At 38.2% G+C, this 24,733-nt stretch overlaps 1 protein-coding gene across 7 annotated transcripts in view; it reads right to left on the reverse strand.

Moving 5' to 3' along the window:
* The window catches only part of stxbp5a (syntaxin binding protein 5a (tomosyn)), a 260,924-nt gene that overhangs the window by 17,582 nt on the left and 218,609 nt on the right, over positions 1-24,733 (reverse strand). For 3 of the 7 annotated variants that reach the window (XM_061929527.2, XM_061929526.2, XM_061929525.2), the window contains exons 19-20: positions 16,639-16,790; positions 10,228-10,290 (exon numbers count right to left, since the gene is read on the reverse strand). In XM_061929527.2, the coding sequence (XP_061785511.2) occupies positions 10,228-10,290; positions 16,639-16,790 (215 nt within the window). Of the gene's footprint in view, positions 1-1,997; positions 2,049-6,185; positions 6,240-10,227; positions 10,291-16,638; positions 16,791-24,733 lie in introns of all 7 variants that reach the window. The other 4 variants (XM_061929520.2, XM_061929521.2, XM_061929523.2 and 1 more) reach the window with 2 other exon arrangements.

Consider the following 24,733-nt stretch of genomic DNA (forward strand, 5'->3'; position numbering starts at 1 on the left):
CACTATTTGAGAAGGACTGTTCGAACTGAACCTTGCATATCATAATTCTTACATACAGTATTTGTACACAGTTTTGACACATTCTCTCATTCAAAATCATGAGTAAGTGTGTCCAAACTTTAAGTAAGTGTGCTTAGAAAAACAGAAATAAAGAACGCTTAGGGAGAAAGCAGCCTAAGTAAAACTAATAAATTATGGTAAATGGGTTATACTTGTATAGCGCTTTTCTACCTTTGAGATACTCAAAGCGCTTTGACAGTATTTCCACATTCACACACTGATGGCGGGAGCTGCCATGCAAGACCCCAACCAGGACTCATCAGGAGCAAGGGTGAAGTGTCTTGCTCAAGGACACACGGATGTGACTAGGTTGGCAGACGCCATAGATTTAACCAAAAACCCTCAGATTGCTGGCATGGCCACTCTACCAAGGCGCACAACATTGTGGAGTGACCAACTATGAGTCTACTGGAGCGCTAATCTTCAAACAACATTGTGTAGGGAGATCATTTAAAATAACGCACTTAATTTTAATGTGGGAGACAGTTTGCAAATCTAAGTAGGTACTGCTGATTCAGGTCGCGATGGACTTCCCAGCGACGCTGAGATCATTATTCATGCGTTCGTTACGTCTCGTCTTGATTACTGTAACTGTTATTTTCGGGTCTCCCTATGTCTAGCATTAAAAGATTACAGTTGGTACAAAATGCGGCTGCTAGACTTTTGACAAGAACAAGAAAGTTTGATCATATTACGGCTATACTGGCTCACCTGCACTGGCTTCCTGTGCACTTAAGATGTGACTTTAAGGTTTTACTACTTACGTATAAAATACTAAACGGTCTAGCTCCATCCTATCTTGCTGATTGTATTGTACCATATGTCCCGGCAAGGAATCTGCGTTCGAAGAACTCCGGCTTATTAGTGATTCGCAGAGCCCAAAAAAAGTCTGCGAGCTATAGAGCGTTTTCTATTTGGGCTCCAGTACTCTGGAATGCCCTACTGGTAACAGCTATAGATGCTACCTCAGTAGAAGCATTTAAGTCCCATCTTGAAACTCATTTGTATACGCTAGCCTTTAAATAGATCCCTTATTTACACCAGTTGATCTGCCGTCTCTTTTCTGCTCTGCCCCCCTCTGCTGCGTGGAGAGGTTATTAGTTGACCACAGATGAGTCGCTAGCTGTTCAAAGTTGAGACCCAGGGTGGACCACTCATCTGTGCAACAGTTGAAGATGTCTCTGCGCTGCTGACTTGTCTCCACTCAAGATGATCTCCTGCTGGCCACACTATGGACTGGACTCTCACACTATTAACGAGATCCACGCGATGTTCATTGCACCTGTCCCCCGGGGGCGGGGGGTCCCCACATCTGCAGTCCCCTCCAAGGTTTCTCATTGTCCCCACTGGGTTGAGTTTTTTCTTGCCCAGATGTGGGATCTGAGCCGGCCGGGGATGTCGCTGTGGCTTGTGCAGCCCTTTGAGACACTGATGATTAAGGGCTATATGAATACACTTTGATTGATTTATTTACTTTAAATGTGTTGTCTTTGTTATTCTGAATACCGGAGTTGAAAAAAATGTCATTAAATGTATTCATTTCCTCCATGATTTATAGAAGAAATGCAGTTAAATGTCCTAAATGTGGCATCTTTGCCACTAAAAATGCTGAGTTGAGCTGTTTAGTGTCTCATACATAGGCAGTTTAAGAAAGCACATAAAGAAGACAGTAGAGGAAGCGGTAAAAGTTACAGAGCGCTGATGAAGTGTGCAGACTGAAGCTTAGCGCCACTGACCTCTCAAGTGGAATCACTGACATTTCATTTTTGAAATCCAAATTTTGTATGATTTCAATGGGGACAGATCAGTGCCACCGCGGTCTCGTGCAAACTCAAAAATAAAACATAACGCCCATTTTGAGGCTACATGGTCAATGGGCGTGTGTTACCACTGCATATCGTAGCAAGTTTGTTTGGAGACACGAAGTCAAGGCTTACCCAAGTCTGGCTTTAGCTCAGTAGGCAAGCTTAATTTCCGTGACATCTTTGCTGAAAAAAAGAGAACATCCCGCTTTACAAAAGCACACGTCTAAAGCTCAAACACGATGCCATGCAAAGCTCCAGGAGAGAGAACAGCGGAAGGTACACAGCGCAGGAGCCTGCGGATTGCTTGATTGACAGGCGAGACGTCCAAAAGCTGACGTCGCTGAGTAACAAGAGGCATGCTGTGACAGACGGGACAAAAAGGGACGACACCTCTGATGTTGCACAATGCTCCGGAAAGTGGACGCAACAAAAGTGTGGCGTCGTTGAAGGTGGTCATGCCACGGCAGCATGCACCCGAGACAAGAAAGGGCACATTCGAAACAACACGGAGAAAAACACACGGTGGATAAGACGACCAAAACTTTGAGTTGCAACTAAATGATATGTGTTTATAAATGTATCTCTGTTGTTGCCATGGTGGCCCTAGATTACCTTCTTTAGTGGACTATAACAGTCGTTCTCATCTGCAAGTATACTAAAACCACTAAAGTGAGAAAAAATATATAAATAAAAATGGTAACATTTATATTTGAAACACGGTGATCCAATTAAAGGAATAAATTAATTACAATGGTTAATAATGTGTTAAATTGCCCATTATTAATGTAACATTAACATTCATTAATTATTGTGAAACTCTTTATTAACATGTATTTATTTTATGGCTTATGCATGTATCTTATGACAGGTTAAATATTACAGAAAATTGTAGGAAAAATCAAACACATATAAAGATATTTAAATAAATTAAAGTACAATCCAATGATTTACATTGTGAAAATCATGTATGAAATGTTCCATTAATTACATTGCAATAAATACAATTGAATTAAATGATTTTGGTGAAACTAGTGTTACATTTATTTCATGAGCAATGTTTACATTTTATTATGGTATTAATTACTTGAAATGAATTTCATTTAATTTGTATTAAATAAATGTAACAAGTTATAACATATAACAATCTGTAGTTAATATAATTATATAATTGTCGGTTTAATTATATATATATATATATATATATATATATATATATATATATATATATATATATATATATATATATATATATATTTAAAAATAATTATTACAGATGTAATACTTATATTATAAATAATTGCATAGTAATGAATGTGTTTTTCTTTCATTAGATTGAATCATAAACGTTTCCATACCTCCCTCTGCTGATTGGCTGCAGGGAGTCACATGGTTCCACTGGCTTAGTGAGGCGTGTGGTGTTCATACTGACTTAAAATGACCAATAATGGTTCCTTCTATTAAAGTAGCAGTAGAGAGGAAAAACAAGTTGACTTTATATACTTAATTGTGTTTCGTTGTTTCATTTAAACCATATCAAATTGTATTTAAAAGCCGCAAAGTATGTAAAAATACAGTTTTTCACAAAATTACACACATTTAGTCACCCATGTTGAATATTCTGCCCTGAATATCTTTGGCTGTTTCCGTAGATTGTAGTAACACTTCTGCACTCTGACCATAATATCAGATCAGTGATACTGGAAATACGCAAAAATTAGACAGATATGTGCTGTTTATCATTATCATATCATGTGCTGTCGTAAATAAATACATAAATAAAAAGTCTGCTAACAATCATGGAGTCAATGGGGGCTCTCTATTTCGCCCACAAAACTCTCTATATAACCATCCAAAACTCGCCAATAATACTCTAAATACATTTTGTGACCTGAAAATTAACCAAATATTAGCGATGTTGTTATTATAAGCGCTAACAAAGACAAAGTATTATTAGCATTGATAACCGAAAGCTAACTACAATTTATGCTGCACTGGACTCAAGGAGAGACTATAATGTAATTATAAAATGAAACTGAAGATGGCAGTAATGCAACATACTGTATTTGGACACAAACTGCTGTAAAAAACTGTAAAGAAGAAGAAGAAGCTCATGCAGCATGACAGCAATGAGCCAGCGATGTCTTGTAATGGGAGGATTTAGCCATAAATCTAGAAGTTGTTCATCATCATTCAATTTATACCTGAAGATGGAGACAAACACTATAACAGAAGACAGTGTCAGTAGTAACTTTGTAACCCTTCATGTGGATTAAAATGAATTATTCATGTAGATCGGTAGGTTGTGAGTTCAAACCCCGGCCGAGTCACACCAAATACTATAAAAATTGGACCATAACCTCCCTGCTTGGCACTCAGCATCAAGGATTGGAATTGGGGGTTAAATCACCAAAATTAATCCCGAGCACGGCCACCGCTGAGCTCAATGCTCCCCTCACCTCCCAGGGGGTGGAACAAGGGGATGGGTCAAATGCAGAGGGTAATTTCACCACACCAAGTGTGTGTGTGTGACTATCAGTGGTACTTTAACTTTAACTCATCCACCTTATATTCAGGATCAACAATATAAGGTTCTGGACCACCAGTTGTCCCAAAGTAATCGTTATTTGCTCCCACAAAGTCTGCATGATTTGCATTATTGTTGGTGGGGAAGGGATCTGCGGCTCCTAACTCTACGCCACGCGACCACGTGACTGGCGTGCTCATTATCTCCCAGAATGGCTCGGGATTGATACTATTTGATCATATCTATTTACTCGCAAACTTTGGAAGTCTTTTGGTGTCATACATCAGATATATACGATAAAAGCTTCCATATAGAGGCAACTTGTTTTTCCACGCTACTGGTACTTTAAAGCAGCTCGGCTGATAAGTAGGGCTGCAACTAACGATTAATTTGATAATCGATTAATCTGTCGATTATTACTTCGATTAATCGATTAATATTCGGATAAAAGAGACAAACTACATTTCTATCCTTTCCATTATTTTATTGAAAAAAAAAACCCAGCATAGTGGCGCCATGTTCTTTCAACTTGCCAAATAAAACAAGGAAAATGTTACAAAAATGCACACTTTTGACACCCCTGCTATAGAAAATAACAAATTAAATCGATAAATCTATCGATGAAAAGCAGAGCCTGACGAAGCATGCGCATTTATCACAACTCTCTCGCTCTCTCTGTCTCTGCCCCTCCCTCACGAATGTGCTGCACGCACAATTTGGTGTGTTTTTAACCTTCTTAACCCTGAACGTACATTGAAAATACACGCAACCCTAACTCAAAATGCCGGACATTTGAGGCATTTAAGAAACACCGCCCGACAACCCCGCAAAAGTGGACATGTCCGGTGAAAAGTAGACGTATGGTCAGGACCGAGCCCGGTCGCTGCTGGCATGCTATCACCGGACATGTCCTCTTTTGCTATCATGCTAGCAGCTAACGGGCTAGGATAGACTGACCATACGTCCTCTTTTCACCGGACATGTCCTTTTTTGCGGAGCTGTTTCTTAAATGCCTCAAATGTCCGGCATTTGGAATATTGTTTACACAACGTGCAGTACGCTACTTAATATGTCCGTGTGGAAACTCGTTCGGTACACCTCTGCACCGAAACAAACCCCCCGTACCGAAACGGTTCGATACAAATACACGTACCGTTACAACCCTGTTATTTTGATTATTGTTTCTCAGCTGTTTGTAAATGTCGCAGTTTATAAATAAAAGTTAAAAAAAAACAACAACAAAAAAGAGCGTAGCCTGTGCGCATGCGCATAGCATAGATCCAACGAATCGATGACTAAATTAATCGTCAACTATTTTTATAATCGATTTTAATCGATTCAATCGAGTTGTTGCAGCCCTACTTATAAGTATTAAAATGGGCGCAGCCAAACTTTACAGACTAATAAGATATAAGGGAAAGTACGTTATTATATATATAAAAAAACAAACAACTTATGACATTATGGACATAAAAGACTCCAATGACTGCCGAGGACGTTGGACACAGGTCAGACGCACGCACATTGACATACTGTGACGCTAATGCTACGTACAAGTAGCATGCAATTCTAACGTGTAGTCACGCTGCCACCTGGCTTCTGGATTAGTCTCTGCTCAGTGTGCCATTCCTTCTTATTCACGTGTAAACACCTTCACAGTACACAACAGAGACAGAGGCTAACCTAGATATTGGCTGGTAGAGCATTAAGTGCCACTACGGGGACATGGAGCACAGAGACAGGACAAATGTGGAGCACTCTTGTCCTTCTTGTAAAAGTCTTTGGGCCAATCTTACCTCCTCTACCAGCTCCATTGTAGAACTGTTGGAGATTGCTGTTTGTCATCAACACTTTAGGGCGTGTAAAGGATGAGGAGGGAGAAGTAAAGTCAAGTTAGAGACATCTTTTGGCTTGTCTTTGCATACAAGCGGCCATGTTTACGCCTTGAGGCCGTCGCCTTTTTTGGGTGTGAAATACGCATTAAAAAGCGGGTGGGGTCCACCAAAGCCTTTCATTTGGCTGCCATACATCACCCCAATAATGAAAGGATGGACTTTGACCAAAAACTGCTCGTTATTGGAAGAAATAGAACATTAGTGACAGGATACATCAATGTTCCTCTGTAAACAAGGGGAACAGTCACGGTTCATGGTAATACAGTGGGGCAAAAAAGTATTTAGTCAGCAACCGATTGTGCAAGTTATCCCACTTAAAATGATGACAGAGGTCTGTAATTTTCATCATAGGTACACTTCAACTGTGAGAGACAGAATGTGAAAAAAAAATCCAGGAATTCACATTGTAGGAATTTTAAAGAATTTATTTGTAAATTATGGTGGAAAATAAGTATTTGGTCACTTCAAACAAGGAAGATCTCTGGCTCTCACAGACCTGTAACTTCTTCTTTAAGAAGCTCTTCTGTCCTCCACTTGTTACCTGTATTAATGGCACCTGTTTGAACTCGTTATCTGTATAAAAGACACCTGTCCACAGCCTCAAACAGTCAAACTCCAAACTCCACTATGGCCAAGACCAAAGAGCTGTCGAAGGACACCAGGAAAAGAATTGTAGACCTGCACCAGACTGAAGTTTGCCAGAGAGCACATGGATGATACAGCAAAGGATTGGGGGAATGTCATGTGGTCAGATGAAACCAAAATAGAACTTTTTGGTACAAACTCAACTCGTCGTGTTAGGAGGAAGAAGAATACTGAGTTGCATCCCAAGAACGCCATACCTACTGTGAAGCTTGGGGGTGGAAACATCATGCTTTGGGGTTGTTTTTCTGCTAAGGGGACAGGCCGACTGATCCGTGTTAAGGAAAGAATGAATGGGGCCATGTATCATGAGATTTTGAGCCAAAACCTCCTTCCATCAGTGAGAGTTTTGAAGATGAAACGTGGCTGGGTCTTCCAGCATGACAATGATCACAAACACACCGCCCGGGCAACGAAGGAGTGGCTCCGTAAGAAGCATTTGAAAGTCCTGGAGTGGCCTAGCCAGTCTCCAGACCTCAACCCCATAGAAAATCTGTGGAGGGAGTTGAAAGTCCATGTTGCTCGGCGACAGCCCCAAAACATCACTGCTCTCGAGAAGATCTGCATGGAGGAATGGGCCAAAATACCAGCTACTGTGTGTGCAAACCTGGTAAAGACCTATAGTAATCGTTTGACCTCTGTTATTGCCAACAAAGGTTATATTACAAAGTATTGAGTTGAATTTTTGTTATTGACCAAATACTTATTTTCCACCATAATTTACAAATAAATTATTCAAAAATCCTACAATGTGAATTCCTGGATTTTTTGTTCACATTCTGTCTCTCACAGTTGAAGTGTACCTATGATGAAAATTACAGACCTCTGTCATCATTTTAAGTGGGAGAACTTGCACAATTGGTGGCTGACTAAATACTTTTTTGCCCCACTGTATGTATCTTACTCTTTGTTATTGTTTTTCTTCAAATATTATCGATAGTTGTATATTACGTCTTGTATTTTTAACAATGCTGGTGCTTAGTGTCTAAGAAAAATGCTGGCCCAAATGTGATGGATCAAAAAGATGAGTTCCACGTGTTAGATCATATCCATCAGGGTTTGGCATTCACACCCGCGCATATTTCTTTACTCTGCTTAATAATAAACATATATATATATATATTTTTAATACAACTTTAATCAAAAGTAATTGCATCTGCAAGGGGTAAAAAGAGGATGCTTTTTACAAGTCAAGTTTTGTATGTTCAATAATTAATGTACAAAACCAAAAACCAGTGAAATTGGCACGTTGTGTAAATGGTAAATAAAAAGAGAATACAATGATTTGCAAATCCTTTTCAACCTATATTCAATTGCATGGACTGCAAAGACAAGATACTTAATGTTCGAACAGGTAATCTTTAGTTTTTGCAGATATTAGCTCATTTGGAATTTGATACCTGCAACATGTTTCAAAAAAGTGGCAAAAAGAACTGAGAAAGTTGAGGAATGCTCATCAAACACTTATTTGGAACATCCCACAGGTGAACAGGCTAATTGGGAACAGGTGGGTGCCATCATTGGGTATAAAGGTAGCTTCCATGAAATGCTCAGTCATTCACAAACAAGGATGGGGCGGGGGTCACCACTTTGTCAACAAATGCGTGAGCAAATTGTCGAACAATTTAAGAACAACATTTCTCAACCAGCTATTTCAAGGAATTTAGGGATTCCACCATCTACGGTCTGTAATATCAAAAGGTTCAGAGAACCTGGAGAAATCACTGCACAAAAGTGGGTAACTTACACATCTTTGAAGGCACCATTAATGCTGAAAGGTACATACAGGTTTTGGAGCAACATATGTTGCCATCCAAGCAACGTCTTATTTCAGCAAGACAATGCCAAGCCACATTCTGTACGTGTTACAACAGTGTGACTTCATAATAAAAGAGTGCGGGTACTAGACTGGCCTGCCTGTAGCCCAGACCTGTCTCCCATAGAAAATGTGTGGCGCAATATGAAGCCTAAAATACCACAACTGAGACCCCGGACTGTTGAACAACTTAAGCTGTACATTTAGCAAGAATGGGAAATAATTCCACCTGAAAAGCTTCAAAAATTGGTCTCCTCAGTTCCCAAACGTTTACTGAGTGTTGTTAAAAGGAAAGGCCAATATAACATAGTGGTAAAAATGCTCCTGTGCCAACTTTTTTGCAATGTGTTGCTGCCATTCAATTCTAAGTTCATGATTATTTACAAAAAAAAAAAAAAAGTTTCTCGGTTCGAACATTAAATGTCTTGTGTTTGCAGTCTATTCAATTATATATAAGTTGAAAAGGATTTGCAAATCATTGTATTCTGTTTTTATTTACCATTTACCCAACGTGCCAACTTCACTGGTTTTGGGTGTTTAGAGTAGAGGTACAGGTGTGTACATTTTTCTCGGTTTTTCACTATTCGTGCCTAGTCTCAAATTGTGTTTTGTGGGCTTTTTTGTGACCCTAAAAGACCTTGTAGGACTAAGAACACGTGCTGTCATTTGGTATCAACATTAGAGTGTAATTTGTACAGTGGTTAACTTCTTTTTACACTTTTATGGGCGTTAAGAATGTGGAAAACATTGCCTGTCCAGTTCATCAGTTAGTGTTACGGCGGTAACAGTTTTACCTTGTAACAGATTTCATTTTTATTTATTCATTTTGGGTTAATCATAGTTTGGTGTCTACTTAAATGAATTAATACATTTAGTAAATAATATTAAATAAAATACATGCAATACATATTTACAATATACATAATGCATTTAAAATAAATAAACATATTTCCTATTTAGTTAAGAGGATGTGCATGCATTGTCCCATATGATATCAAATATCATATGTCAAAAATATATAATTAGAAAACCTAGTCAATTTGAGTGATATAATCATGAAATTATGTTTTTTCACACTGAACAGGTTTGATTTACATAGTTTAATGTATGGACCCTTATTGTGTAATTGTTTGCATCACTGGGGCTGCATGTGTTTCTGGTCTGTTGCACACTTTTCTTTCTTTGGTATTTATTCCTGTTTATTGAGCTCTGCATAATGGAGGGAAAAAAAGAACCAACCGTAACAAAGCTTTAAAAGTACAATATTAAAGCGGTGCAGTCGATAGAAATGTGAAATAGATTGACAGTGGTTGAAAAAGATAAAGTTAGGCGAGCCACAAATGTAATTAAAAAAGAAAAGGATGCTTTGTAACACGAGCGTCCATCTTGAGCATGCATTATAGATAGATTACATAATAGCAGCTGCATCAAAAATGAAAGCATGTGGATGTATTTAATTTAATATTGACATAAAGGACATGGTACCTGAAGTAGGAGACTTGCAGCGGTCCTCTGACGTGGCCGATCCCTCGTTGATGTCGCACAGTCCTACGGCAGAGATCACATGACTCAGTCAATCCATAATCAATTGTTTATTATTACTAGGATTACTTTTTACACATGTGTAACAGTTGTAAATGTGGAAATGACATGTAAAAAGAAAAGTATTAGAACAGTTAAGATGATGGCAGTTTGACCCTGGAACAGATTATTACTGTTGATTTTTTTTTTTTTACACCTCAACTAGCGTGTGGCTCCCAATACACCTTTTTAAAAAATAAAACTTTAATGTTTTTTTTTCGATAGCTTTTATATTTTATCTTAACTCAAAAATTTAACTTAAAACACTTCAAATCTTTGTTTTATATAAAGGGAATAGTATGACCCTAACACAAAATATTTATACCTCTAGGGAAGTTGAACGTCCCTAACAATTTGCAGTTCGAACAACTTTTTTGAAAAAAATATATATCAAAAGTAAAGCTGTCAAACAATTAAATTAACTATTGCAATTAATTGCATTTTCTTCATAGTTAACTCAAAATTAATTGCGATTAATCGCATCATTAATAAGTAGAGATGTCCGATATTGGCTTTTTTGCCGATATCCCGATATTGTCCAACTCTTAATTACCGATTCCGATATCAACCGATACAGATATATACAGTCGTGGAATTAACACATTATTATGCCTAATTTTGTTGTGATGCCCCGCTGGATGCATTAAACAATGTAACAAGGTTTTCCAAAATAAATCAACTCTAATTATGGAAAAAAAATGCCAACATGGCACTGCCATATTTATTATTGAAGTCACAAAGTGCATTATTTTTTTTAACATGCCTCAAAACAGCAGCTTGGAATTTGGGACATGCTCTCCCTGAGAGAGCATGACGAGGTTGAGGTGGGCGGGGTTGGGAGTAGCGGGGGGTGTATCCTGTAGCGTCCCGGAAGAGTTAGTGCTGCAAGGGCTTCTGGGTATTTTTCCTGTTGTGTTTATGTTGTGTTACGGTGCGGATGTTCTCCCGAAATGTGTTTGTCATGCTTGTTTGGTGTGGGTTCACCGTGTGGCGCATATTTATAACAGTGTTAAAGTTGTTTATACGGCCACCCTCAGTGTGACCTGTATGGCTGTTGACCAAGTATGCCTTGCATTCACTTGTGTGTGTGAAAAGCCGTAGATATTATGTGATTGGGCCGGCACGCAAAGGCAGTGCCTTTAGGTTTTACTGGCACTCTGTACTTCTCCCTACGTCCGTGTACCACTCTGTACAGCGGCGTTTTAAAAAGTCATACATTTTACTTTTTGAAAACGATACCGATAATTTCCGATATTACATTTTAAAGCATTTATCGGCCGATAATATCGGACTGCCGATATTATCGGACATCTCTACTTCAAATATTTTTTTTATATAAAGGGAATAGTATGACCCTAGAACAAAATATTTATATGTCTAGGGAAGTTGAGCGTCCCTAACAATTTGCAGTTCGAACAACATTTTTGAAAAAATATATCAAAAGTAAAGCTGTCAAACAATTAAATTAACTATCGCAATTAATTGCATTTTCTTCATAGTTAACTCAAAATTAATTGCGATTAATCGCAGATAGATATATATTGTCATCATTAATATGTGTACACGGCCTAGACCAGTGGTGTCTAAAGTACGGCCAGGTTTAATCCGGCCCACGGCCCGCAAAATAAGTTTGCAAAGTATAAAAATGAGCTACAATTTTTCAATGAGAGAAACTGCTGTTCTAAATGTGTCCACTGGGAGTCGCAATAGCAATTCAAGTGTAAGCCATGTCACACATGACACTGTTTAAGGATGACATGTCAGCTGACTTTAATCGCCCTCTGGATTGGCTGATGCTACTACAATCAGCGCAGGTGCAAGCAATCAGCTGCTCCTGTTGTGGCTGGCAACAGACTGACGCTGTAGCGACGCACAATACCTTATTTCATTGTAAATGATCCATTATCCATCCAACAAAACAGTGAGATGCAAAGACAACATGACCGTCATCTTTGTAGTGAGAGTTACGTACAGCCCCCGCAGTTTGTTGACGGCACGATATGCACTGGGGGAAAAAAATGTTTAAGCCTTATATAAGTGTGATAATGAAGACAGCACATGATGTAAGTGTCTATATTAGCTCTATTAGCCTACTATCAAAGGCTGACATAAATCTTTGTTGACAGAAATGTTGTATTTGAATTTTAATTCTACACATTTTTGCAACATTGGAAATCATTAGTAAAATGGAGGCTTCTCACGGGATGAGATAACTTCTTGAAATTACTGGCTTAGAATGGCCAAAGGTATAGATGTGTGTGTCCAAGTTTAAGCAAATGGCAGGCTGTCTTCTTCTAAAGGATTTATTACAATCTTTGCAAGCTGGGTAACGTTTGCTGTTGTCTGGAACAACATGGCACACAAACAACTATTATAGGAAATGCAGTCAATATTACATACAGATAATGTGTCATGAGACATGCAAATATAAATTAAATACACAGACGACATAAGTAAAGGAAATTAAATGAGCTCAAATATACCTACAAACGAGGCACAATGATGCAAATATGTACAAACAACTAGCCTAAATAGCATGTTAGCATCAATTAGCTTGCAGTCATGGATTGACCAAATATGCCTGATAAGCACTCAAACAAATCAATAAAATCAACAAAGCTCACCTTTGTGCATTCACACACAGCATAAAATATTTGGTGGACAAAATGAGACAAAGAAGGAGTAGCATAAAACACGTCTTTCTGTGGCAGCGTCAGAGAAAGTTGTATATGTAAACAAACTACGGTGAGTTCAAGGATCGCTGAAATTAGTAGGACAAAATTATGCTTGTCAAATACTCTCATCAGTGAAGCATGTATAACATAAACAGTGGGATTTCGAACAATAAGGAAGGTTTGTGTCATGTTTGTTCTCCTACAGAAAATATACTAAAACAAACACATTTTTTTTTCTTCATCTTTTTCCATTTTCACACATCTCTGAAAGAGGTCCAGGGAACCACTAGGGCGGTGCAAAAGAGCAGCCTGCGGCTCTAGAGCTGCGGGTTGCTGAACCCGCTTTAAAGGAAAGTATAGATAACGCGTTATCGTCGCAGTCACTATGACAGTCCTAGTAAAAAGAAATCAGTTGAAATATCAATTTGCTTTACGAAAAACAGTAATAACCATAGAACAGGTAATGGAACTTCTTGGTAATGTAGTAAAAGGGTGGCTGCTCAGTAATATATAAGGAATACATATAAATACAAAATAAACTGTTGTGATGACTGTTGCAAAAATTTAAATATGTGTGTACATGCGAGGAAACTTTTAACACTTTAAAGTGTTTTCGTCTTGTGTGTGTAAGTGTGTGTACGTGCGTGTGTGTGTGTGTGTGTGTGTGTGTGTGATGGTTCAGTGAGGCAGAAGGCCAAGCAGGGCAGCAGTCTGCTGGCAGTGAAGCGCAGCTGGACGTCTGATTACCACTCGCCCTCGCTAAGCTCTGACAGGTGCCAGCCCACTGCTTAACACTCCCTGACACCAGATGCTCTGTGCGTGCGTGTGCGTGTGTGTGTGTGTGTGTGTGTGCGTGCGTGTGAATATGTGGCCCCTTGTGTGTGATATTTTATGTACACACACATTACCACTTCATCCGTCATCAAACTTTTTTTGCTGGTGTGCATGTGGCGTCTCCCAATATTTAAATGCACTTCAATGGTCGAACACAAGGTGGCAGTGTGTCCACATGACACTATTATCTTGCACAGTCACCCACATGCTAAATATCAACAGAGCATGCAATATATCATCAATGTCACATGACTACATTTCACCCAATAATAGCATCCGTTTCAAGACTTAAGATGGTAAAAAAAGCTGACAACAGTGAAACACTTCAATTTTTGATTCAGATAAATATTTAAAATGGTAAAATCTATTTTGTTACCAATTTGAGTTACCTTTGTTACCTACAGTGTGTTATATTTGAATGATTGTACTGTTGTGAAGTTAAAGTAACATACATTTATAATCCATGATTTGTTAATGTGATTATACTACTTGTACATAACAATAATGATAATAATAATACATTATAAAACAAAACCATTTATTTTAATACATGTGTTATCTATTTCTTTTAGCGTATTGAGAAAAAGAAATCAAGCTAATACACTTGTCTTTTATTATAATATAATCACTATTAGCAATATAACAGTGTTGCTATTGGTCATAGGAGTATGTTCAAGCCAAATGTGTCTTACATGAGTTTTATGTAACTGCAAACAATTATAATTATAATAAGATAAAAAACACTTGATTGTATTGTAATGCAATAAAAGGCTTTTTGTGTGTGTATTCATATTGTTGATACTAATGATACATATACCTATCCATTATATATATATATACATACATACATACATATATACATATATACACACACATACATATATACATACAATATATATTATATACAGTGTGTGTATATATATATATATATACACTGTATATATATATATATATATATATATATATAAAAATATAAATAAAAAGAAAAAATACATATTTACAACTAAATAATTGAATTTTTGATATTTTTCAAAATAATTTAAAAATAAAATGTTGATAATTTTGAGGTAACATTCAAATTTGCCATTCCCAGTTTACGTTGTATTTCAAGCACAGCAAGTCAGTCCCAAATGTACTGTACAAACTCCGTTTCCATATGAGTTGGGAAATTGTGTTAGATGTAAATATAAACGGAATACAATGATTTGCAAACCCTTTTCAACCCATATTCAATTGAATGCACTACAAAATCAAGATATTTGATGTTCAAACTCATAAACTTTATTTTTTTTTGGCAAATAATCATTAACTTAGAATTTCATTGCTGCAACACGTGCCAAAGTAGTTGGGAAAGGCCATGTTCACCACTGTGTTACATCACCTTTTCTTTTAACAACACTCAATAAACAATTGGGAACTGAGGAAACTAATTGTTGAAGCTTTGAAAGTGGAATTCTTTCCCATTCTTGTTTTATGTAGAGCTTCAGTCGTTCAACAGTCCGGGGTCTCCGCTGTCGTATTTTACGCTTCATAATGCGCCACACATTTTTGATGTGAGACAGGTCTGGACTGCGGGCGGGCCAGGAAAGTACCCGCACTCTTTTTTTACAAAGCCACGCTGTTGTAACACGTGCTGAATGTGGCTTGGCATTGTCTTGCTGAAATAAGCAGGGGCGTCCATGAAAAAGACGGCGCTTAGATGGCAGTATATGTTGTTCCAAAACCTGTATGTACCTTTCAGCATTAATGGTGCCTTCACAGATGTGTAAGTTACCCATGACTTGGGCACTAATGCACCCCCATACCATCACAGATACTGGCTTTTCAACTTTGCGTCGATAACAGTCTGGATAGTTCGCTTCCCCTTTGGTCCAGATGACACGATGTCGAATATTTCCAAAAACAATTTAAAATGTGGACTCGTCAGACCACAGAACACTTTTCCACTTTGCATGAGTCCATCTTAGATGATCTGGGGCCCAAAGAAGCCGGCGGCATTTCTGGATGTTGTGGATAAATGGCTTTCGCTTTGCATAGTAGAGCTTTAACTTGCACTTACAGATGTAGCGACCAACTGTATTTAGTGACAGTGGTTTTCTGAAGTGTTCCTGAGCCCATGTGGTGATATCCTTTAGAGATTGATGTCGGTTTTTGATACAGTGCCGTCTGAGGGATCGAAGGTCACGGTCATTCAATGTTGGTTTCCGGCCATGCCGCTTACGTGGAGTGATTTCTCCAGATTCTCTGATTCTTTTGATGATATTATGGACCGTAGATGTTGAAATCCCTAAATTTCTTGCTATTGCACTTTGAGAAACATTGTTCTTAAACTGTTTGACTCTTTGCTCACGCAGTTGTGGACAAAGGGGTGTACCTCGCCCCATCCTTTCTTTTTGGGAAGCTGTTTTTATACCCAATCATGGCAGCCACCTGTTCCCAATTAGCCTGCACACCTGTGGGATGTTCCAAATAAGTGTTGGATAAGCATTCCTCAACTTTATCAGTATGTCTTGCCACCTTTCCCAACTTCTTTGTCATGTGTTGCTGGCATCAATTTCTAAAGTTATTGATTATTTGCAACAACAAAAAAATGTTTATCAGTTTGAACATCAAATATGTTGTCTTTGTAGCATATTCAACTGAATATGGGTTGAAAATGATTCGCAAATCATTGTATTCCGTTTATTTTTACATCTAACACAATTTCCCAACTCATATGGAAACGGGGTTTGTATTATGTGTGCAGTTATTGCATTAAGTTAGGTGTATTTTCCTAACATTCATTTATTCCATGGCTTCAGATTACCTCCGGAGGGCTGTCTCGACTTCCTCGGAGAGCGTGGTTGTCTCTGGTACGGGTCGTTGGAGCCGTACAGCTCCACCGTGGCCATGTTTAGCACTATGGTCTTCTGGATGTAGTCCACCACGGCCAGACCGTTGCTGTTACCAAACACCACCCTGTGCAGGAAATAAAGGACAGGATAGTTTGGTGTTTCTACAGTACTTTCATGCATCTTTGTGACAGCACTGGCTGTACGGTCAGTCATTTCAAAATTCACTATATCTTTTTCTAGGTTTAACGTGACAGGAAATACTACTAATCTGTCACTTCCTGTAAGTGTACTGGCCAGATGTGCCCATAGTTGTGCCCAGGTAATGTATACATACATTTCCTTTTTTTCTACTTATTTTTTTATCTTACAAACAAATGTGGTGCATATAAACAAGTCAGTCCCTCCAGGATTTTCCTGTTGTTTTTTTTTTTTATGTTGCGGCTTAAAATGTCTGAATTCGCAGCAGCTTTTCAGAAGGTTGCGGCAAAAGTTGTGTTGTTAAAGGCTTTTTTATTTTTTATTTTGAAATGTTGTGATTTTTATTAAAGTTTTAAGTATTCCTTGTAACCGAAACCTTAAAAACATGAGAATTTTAACAAAAAATAAAACAAATACTATTTTTTATGTTTTACTCGTTTTATACTACACAGACTTAAAAGTAGACACTTGAGCTCATTGTTAAATGTCTGTTCTGTTTTAATTAATCATAACTAAAAAAGCAATAATTACAATGTATGTTGGTAAATAAGAGACTAGTGTTGTCCCAATACCAATATTTTGGTACGGGTACCAAAATGTATTTCGATACTTTTCGGTACTTTTCTAAATATAAGGCACCACAAAAAATTGCATTATTGGCTTTATTTTAACAAAAAATATTACGGTACATTAAACATATGTTTCTTATTACCCAAGTTTGTTTTTAAATAAAATAGTGAACATACAAGACAACTTGTCTTTTAGTAGTAAGTAAGCAATCAAAGGCTCCTAATTCAGTCTGCTGACGTATGCAGTAACATATTGTGTCATTTATCAATCTAATATTTTGTCAAAATTATTAAGAGCAAGTGGTAGAAAATAAATTATTAATCCACTTTTTAGAGGCGGTATAGTACCGAATATGATTCATTAGTATCGCGGTATTATACTATTACCGATATACCATACAACCCTATAAGAGACTATTAAAAATTATCATCACACGTCAAAATTGCTAACGTAAATGCTGCTGCCTCTTTGCAAGGTCAGCATTGTAAATGAAAATGTGTTCTTAATTGTCTTACCCTGGATAGTTAAGTTCAGTTTAGGTATTTATATAGCACATTTAAAAACAATCCCAGTTGGCCGAAGTGCTGTACAGACAACCTAAGAAACAATTTGCAACAAAAAACAGGGGCACATAGTGTCACTATTGCATGGTAACACGGAAGGATGAATAAAATACAATAGTAAAATATACCTTAAAAGAAGTGCAGAATATATCACCTAAAATACTAAAATGTAATAAATAAATAAAAAAGGATAAAACAAGAAATAAAAACAACCAAGATATCCTATTTGAACGCCAGGGAGTAAAAATATATTTTTACCTAGATTTAAATTGGCTCATGGACTGGGAAGATCTAATAGATAGTTGTTCCACAGTCTGGATAAATAAACTGGATAAATAAAGCTTGAATTGCTGGGATGTTACTGATGTCCATTGAATACGCATGGTGGTCAAGCTAGCTCTGTTCTCAATGGGTACTAGGCGCCATTTAGCCTTTCTCCAAGAACATATGTCATACGCTTGTGTTGTTTTCGCCTGTACAAATCCCTCAAATCGCGAAAAGGATCAACGTTTCTTCAGGGTTCCTTCAAGACATAATTAGAAAGGGAGGAAGAGTGCAAGATTTTACCAAAAGAAAAGTATTTCACACTCCAGTCCAAGGGAGCAGAGTGGAAGAGTGCATGAGTTTGCAGTGATCACTCCGTTAAAGGTTTGTTTGATACATCTACAATGTTTATTATTCCCCATTTAGGTATTATCTTGATATTATTTGTATTTCTTAAACACATGTTCGCTTCGAGTGTTTCGAAAAGCACCAACTCGGCGAGTCTAAATAAAAGAAAGCAAATGTGAGCAAAACCTAAAGGAGTTAAGCTTTTACCAAAGGCAAAAATCATCAATGAATCTTTCAATCCAATCCAATCCACTTTATTTATATAGCACATTTAAACAACAAAATGTTTCCAAAGTGCTGCACAACAATATTAAACACAATTAAAAACAATATAAAATAAATGTGATTAAAAACAATTTCAAAGGGTAAAACCAATTAAAACAGTAAATAGAAAGCAAAAGCAAAATTTTAAAAACACAGAGGACAACAGAGGACCACACAACTCACGTAGTGTTAAAAGCCAGAGAATAAAAGTGGGTCTTAAGACGAGACTTAAAACACTCCACTGTGGGAGCAGTTCGAACATGGAGGGGCAGAGTGTTCCAGAGCTTAGGGCCGACCACAGAGAAGGCCCTGTCTCCCCTGGTTTTAAGTCTCGTCTTGGGCACCACGAGCTGGAGCTGGCTCTCGGACCTCAGAGCGCGCGCAGGATTGTAAGTTTGGATGAGGTCCGAGATATACTGAGGTGCCAGTCCATGTAAAGCTTTAAAAACAAACAGCAAGGTTTTAAAATCAATTCTAAAATGAACAGGGAGCCAGTGCAAACTCTCAAGGATTGGGGTTATATGCTGGCGTCTCCTGGCCCCTGTTAAAAGTCGTGCTGCCGCATTCTGGACTAACTGCAACCGGGAGAGAGCTTTTTGGCTAATGCCAGCATAAAGTGCATTGCAGTAGTCCAGGCGACTTGAAATAAAAGCATGCACGACTTGTTCAAAAAGGTTAAAAGATAAAAACGGTTTTACCTTTGCTAAAAGACGAAGATGATAAAAACACGATTTTAAAACGCCATTGACTTGTTTGTCAAGTTTAAAATCGCTGTCTATAGTGACGCCAAGGCTGGTGACTTTGGGACGCACATAATTTTGCAATGGTCCCAAGTCAGTGAGGGCCGGACCAAACACTAAAATTTCCGTTTTTCCCTCATTCATTATTAAAAAATTCTGGGCTAACCAAGCCTTGACGTCGCATAGACAGTTGAGAAGGAGTGTCAGGGGGCCGTGGCCTTTTGAAATAGGCATATAAATTTGGCAGCGCATACACAATGTTGACATCTGTAGTTACATTTTGATAAAGGCGGGGAAAAACACGCTACTCGTAAACGGCGTGTGCAACAGCAACAAACATCAGTAGACACAACGTTAAATCATGAAATTATGCATATTTATCCGGGAGAGTCTTGATACCAATTTCCTTGACGCAGTCACACACAAAGAAGTTTCCTAGTTTTCATCTGTTTTCTCGTGTAGAACGATGTCTGGAGCACCAGATAGTTCCATATGTCTAGGAACGCGATTTGATATCACTTGACAAATCTTTTTTTGATAAGGCATAAATGGTAAATGGTAAATGGGTTGTACTTGTATAGCGCTTTTTCTACCTTCAAGGTACTCAAAGCGCTTTGACACTACTTCCACATTTACCCATTCACACACACATTCACACACTGATGGAGGGAGCTGCCATGCAAGGCGCTAACCAGCACCCATCAGGAGCAAGGGTGAAGTGTCTTGCTCAGGACACAACGGACATGACGAGGTTGGTACTAGGTGGGGATTAAACCAGGGACCCTCGGGTCGCGCACGGCCATTCTTCCACTGCGCCACGCCGTCCCTTCGAACGGACGTGGCCATAACCATAGTTAGATTGTTTTTGCTTGTATCTCATTTGTGCAGGAAGATTTAAGCTTATTTTGTACTCAGATAGTTCACACCTTGCTTGTTGTACAACAGCCATCTTAGCTTGGTTGACCACCACCGGTTTTCATTTCCGGGAAGAAGTCACGTGTCGGAATACAAGCAATAAATATTTCAATACATTTAAACTAGAAAGTGAGGACGCTTGTGTCTTGCTAAATGTTTATATGCTCAGAAGGCTTAGTAGACAGGAGGTCAGAACTACGCGGGAGGATGACATTAATAATAAAGAGTTGATTGTTATCTTGTTACATGTTGCTGTTTCTGCTACGTCTCCACAAGAAACAAACGTTTTGATAAAACAGTTGACGTGCGCATTTAAGCGCACAGAGAGACACAATAATCCCCCAAAATTACACAGATTGGCCAAAATGTGCAAGAAAGTTGCGGACATTGGACAAAGCTGTTAGGCTGTGCACACTTTTCGATAATTGATGCGATCGTGACATTGTGATGAGGTACTGATGAGTCAGTATTAAATCACACTCAAATACGGATTACAAAATTAATGCAAAGCTATTTCTTGTTTTTACTTTTTTTTTCTTTTACATACAACCGATTCATATTGCTGGTGGAGACCCACACATCTCTCCAGCTGTATGAAACTACAACTATCAGCTGTTTGATCAGCTACATACTACGTGCTGTCAGTCATTGTGTAAATACTCCAAAGCATTCACACACATGGTTTTCTACACCAAAATTCATCTATTTATTAAACTACTTCAACTTCTTCTTCTTTTTCTACAGATTTTGGCGGGCTCTACCTTCCACATGTGTCACCCGATTCAAACCGTTCCAACTTCAAACTGTTCAGCCTATTCGGGAATCGCGGGCTTTCCCTTGACAAATTCCAAAAATTCTCAGATTTCCCAGAATTCCAGGTTTTCCAGGACATTTTTCCCATTCAAAATTAATTGTCCATTTTTCAAACTTCCACCATTTCCACATTTTTCAACCGATTCAAACCATTCCACCTTCAACATATTCCACCATTCTGGAAATTCAAACTACCTTTTTCCCAAATTAAAAAAAATTCCAGGATTTTGCAGAATTCCTGGTTTTCCAAAGCCCTATTTCCACCCTTTTTTCTGGCGACTACTCCTCCAACATTTTTCAACCCACTTCAACCGTTCCACCGTCAAAACATTCCTCTTACGGTAATCAGGACAAAAAACAAAGTTTGTTTTTGAACTGGAAAAATTCCAGATTTTCCCAAAATTCCAGGAATTCTGTAATACCATTACTCATTTCAACATGTTACTACTTCAACATTTCTCGACCGATTTGAAAAAATGTCAACACCAACCATTTCAACTCATTCAAAACATTCTAGTTTTTTTTCACCATTTTCAAAAAAATTGCCGATTTTCCCGAAATTCCCAAATTGTTTGGAAATTCCGATTGAAATCAATGGGACATTCTTCAAAGTTCCACAATTCCCAAATTTTTCATCTGATTTAAATGTTCCAATATTGAGATTCAGCCTGTTTGGGAATTGTGTGTTCTACTTCAACAATTGTAAAAAAAATTCCCGGATTTTCCATAATTCCTTTTTTTTTTCCCATTCAAAATGAATTGTCCATTTTTTAAACTTCCACAATTCCCACATTTTTCAACAGATTCACACCATTCCAACGTTCAAACTATTCCTACCTTCATACTACATTCAGTTAGCATTTCAGTTCAATTTCAGCATTGGAGCATTCACACGCAATTCCTTCAGGAATTGCTTCATCTAGTTGCAATATCTTTCTTGTCTGGTCATAGTTTTTAGCGCTTGCCAAATCAGATTCCTGTGTATCTGTCTCAAGCATTTGGTTAATAAATAGTGGTGCACCAAAATTTCGGCCACCGAAAATGTTCGACCAAATATGGCCTAAAATTGACCAAAAGACTTAACACCGAAACAAGACTGCCAAAACCAGATGTTGTGATGACGTAAGCAGGAATCCCACGCTTTTCTGAATAAGCATAGGCCAGTTACTGATTTTAAGGTACAGTACAGGCCAAAGGTTTGGGCACACCTTCTCATTCAATGCGTTTTCTTTATTTTCATGACTATTTATGTTGTAGATTGTCACTGAAGGCATCAAAACTATGAATGAACACATGTGGAGTTATGTACTTAACAAAAAAAGGTGAAATAACTGAAAACATGTTTTATATTCTAGTATCTTCAAAATAGCCACTCTTTGCTCTGATTACTTTTTCACACACTCTTGGCCTTCTCTCGATGAGCTTCAAGAGGTAGTCACCTGAAATGGTTTTCACTTCACAGGTGTGCTTAGACACTTAGACTTAGACAAACTGTATTGATCCACAAGGGAAATTGTTCCACACAGTAGCTCAGTTTCAAAGGATGGAAAGGGTAATGCAGGTATTAAGTAGACTAAAAATGTACCATAGTAGCAATATAAAATATAACATATATGTAATATGTACATATCATTTATGCTTGAAGCTCATCAAGAGAATGCCAAAAATGTGCAAAGCAGTAATCAGAGTATGGTGGCTATTTTGAAGAAACTAGAATACCGTATACATTTTTTTTTCGGTTATCTCACCTTTTTTTGTTTAGTACATAACTCCACATGTGTTCATTCATAGTTTTGATGCCTTTAGTGACAAGCTACAATGTAAATAGTCATGAAAATAAAGAAAACGCATTGAATGAGAAGGTGTGTCCAAACTTTTGGACTGTACTGTATTTATTACAAAGTGACGGTTACAAAACCAGTAAAATTGTTCTTCAATGTTCTTCAGTATAAGCGAAAGTGAAAGTTGCAAATCCCTCAGGTGTAGTGCAACTGCAGGTGCAATATTTTAGGACCTTCCACTGCGCACAGCTATCCAGGCTGTATAACAGATGAAGGAGGCTAGTCCATGAACTTTACCCCCATTTAAAAATGAAACAATCGACTGTTTGGGAATACTTTACTCGCCATGAAAATACAGATGGCCACGGTGGAGAAAGAAGGTCGCACAACGTGTTTGCAGACATGGCAGCAAGAGAAAGGCAACACAGCGAACATGATAGTATTTCTACGGGAGTACCAACCATTGCTATACGAGGTCAAGTTAAAGCTGTCTTGACATGAACTAACTACACTTTGTATCCAGCAATAGTGACACATGTGCTAACTTGTTACTGAGGAAGCTATAGCATGCTAACATGGTTAACACCAGCTAGCTAACATGACAAGGAGAATGGAAGCACAAGCATAATGGTATGTTTTACTTTAATGCTAAAAATAAAGGCAGCAAATGAATATAAAGTAATCAAATACACACTTCAAAAACTCCAAAACACGTCTACTAGTATTTATCTATTTTAAAATTTTCCCAAGAAGTGTATTTTTTATTATGTGTGTTGTGATGAGGTGGCGACTTGTCCAGGGTGTACCCCGCCTTCCGCCCGAAGCAGCTGAGATAGGCTCCAGCACCCCTCGCGACCCCAAACGGGACAAGCGGTAGAAAATGGATGGATGGATGGATGTTATGATCTTCTTCAGCCACGTAGTGATTGCATTTAGTGTATTTTTTTTTTACCAAAAAATACTGGCGCTGGGGTCACTTGAGTAGCAAGTTTAGAAACAATAAATAGACTGCATAATAAACTGCATTTTATAATGTACTTTGAAATAATTCAGTCACTTTTTGCTATCTATTTTAAATACATATTCATCATGTTCCATTACAGCGATTCTCAAACGGTGGTACGTGTACCACTAGTGCAGGGGTCGGCAACCCGCGGCTCCGGAGCCGCATGCGGCTCTTTGATCAGTCTGATTCGGCTCAGCTGCATACTTGCCAACCCTCCCGATTTTTCCGGGAGACTCACGAATTTCAGTGCCTCTCCCGAAAATCTCCCGGGGCAACCATTGTCCGATTTTCACCCGGACAGCAATATTGAGGGCGTGCCGTGATGGCTCTGCCTTCAGCGTCCTCTACGACCTGTCGTCGCGTCCGCTTTTTCAATGTACTAACTGCGTGCCGGCCCAGTCAAATGTTGTATGCGGCTTCTGCATACACACGTAAGTGACTGCAAGGCATACTTGATCAATACTCATACAGGTCACACTGAGGGTGGCGATATAAACAACTTTAACACTGTTACAAATATGTGCCACACTGTGAACCCACACCAAACAAGAATGACAAACACATTTCGGGCAAACATCCGCACCGTAACACAACATAAACACAAC

This window comes from Nerophis lumbriciformis, linkage group LG34 (assembly GCF_033978685.3).
Source record: "Nerophis lumbriciformis linkage group LG34, RoL_Nlum_v2.1, whole genome shotgun sequence".
In the NCBI taxonomy this organism is placed as follows: domain Eukaryota; kingdom Metazoa; phylum Chordata; class Actinopteri; order Syngnathiformes; family Syngnathidae; genus Nerophis; species Nerophis lumbriciformis.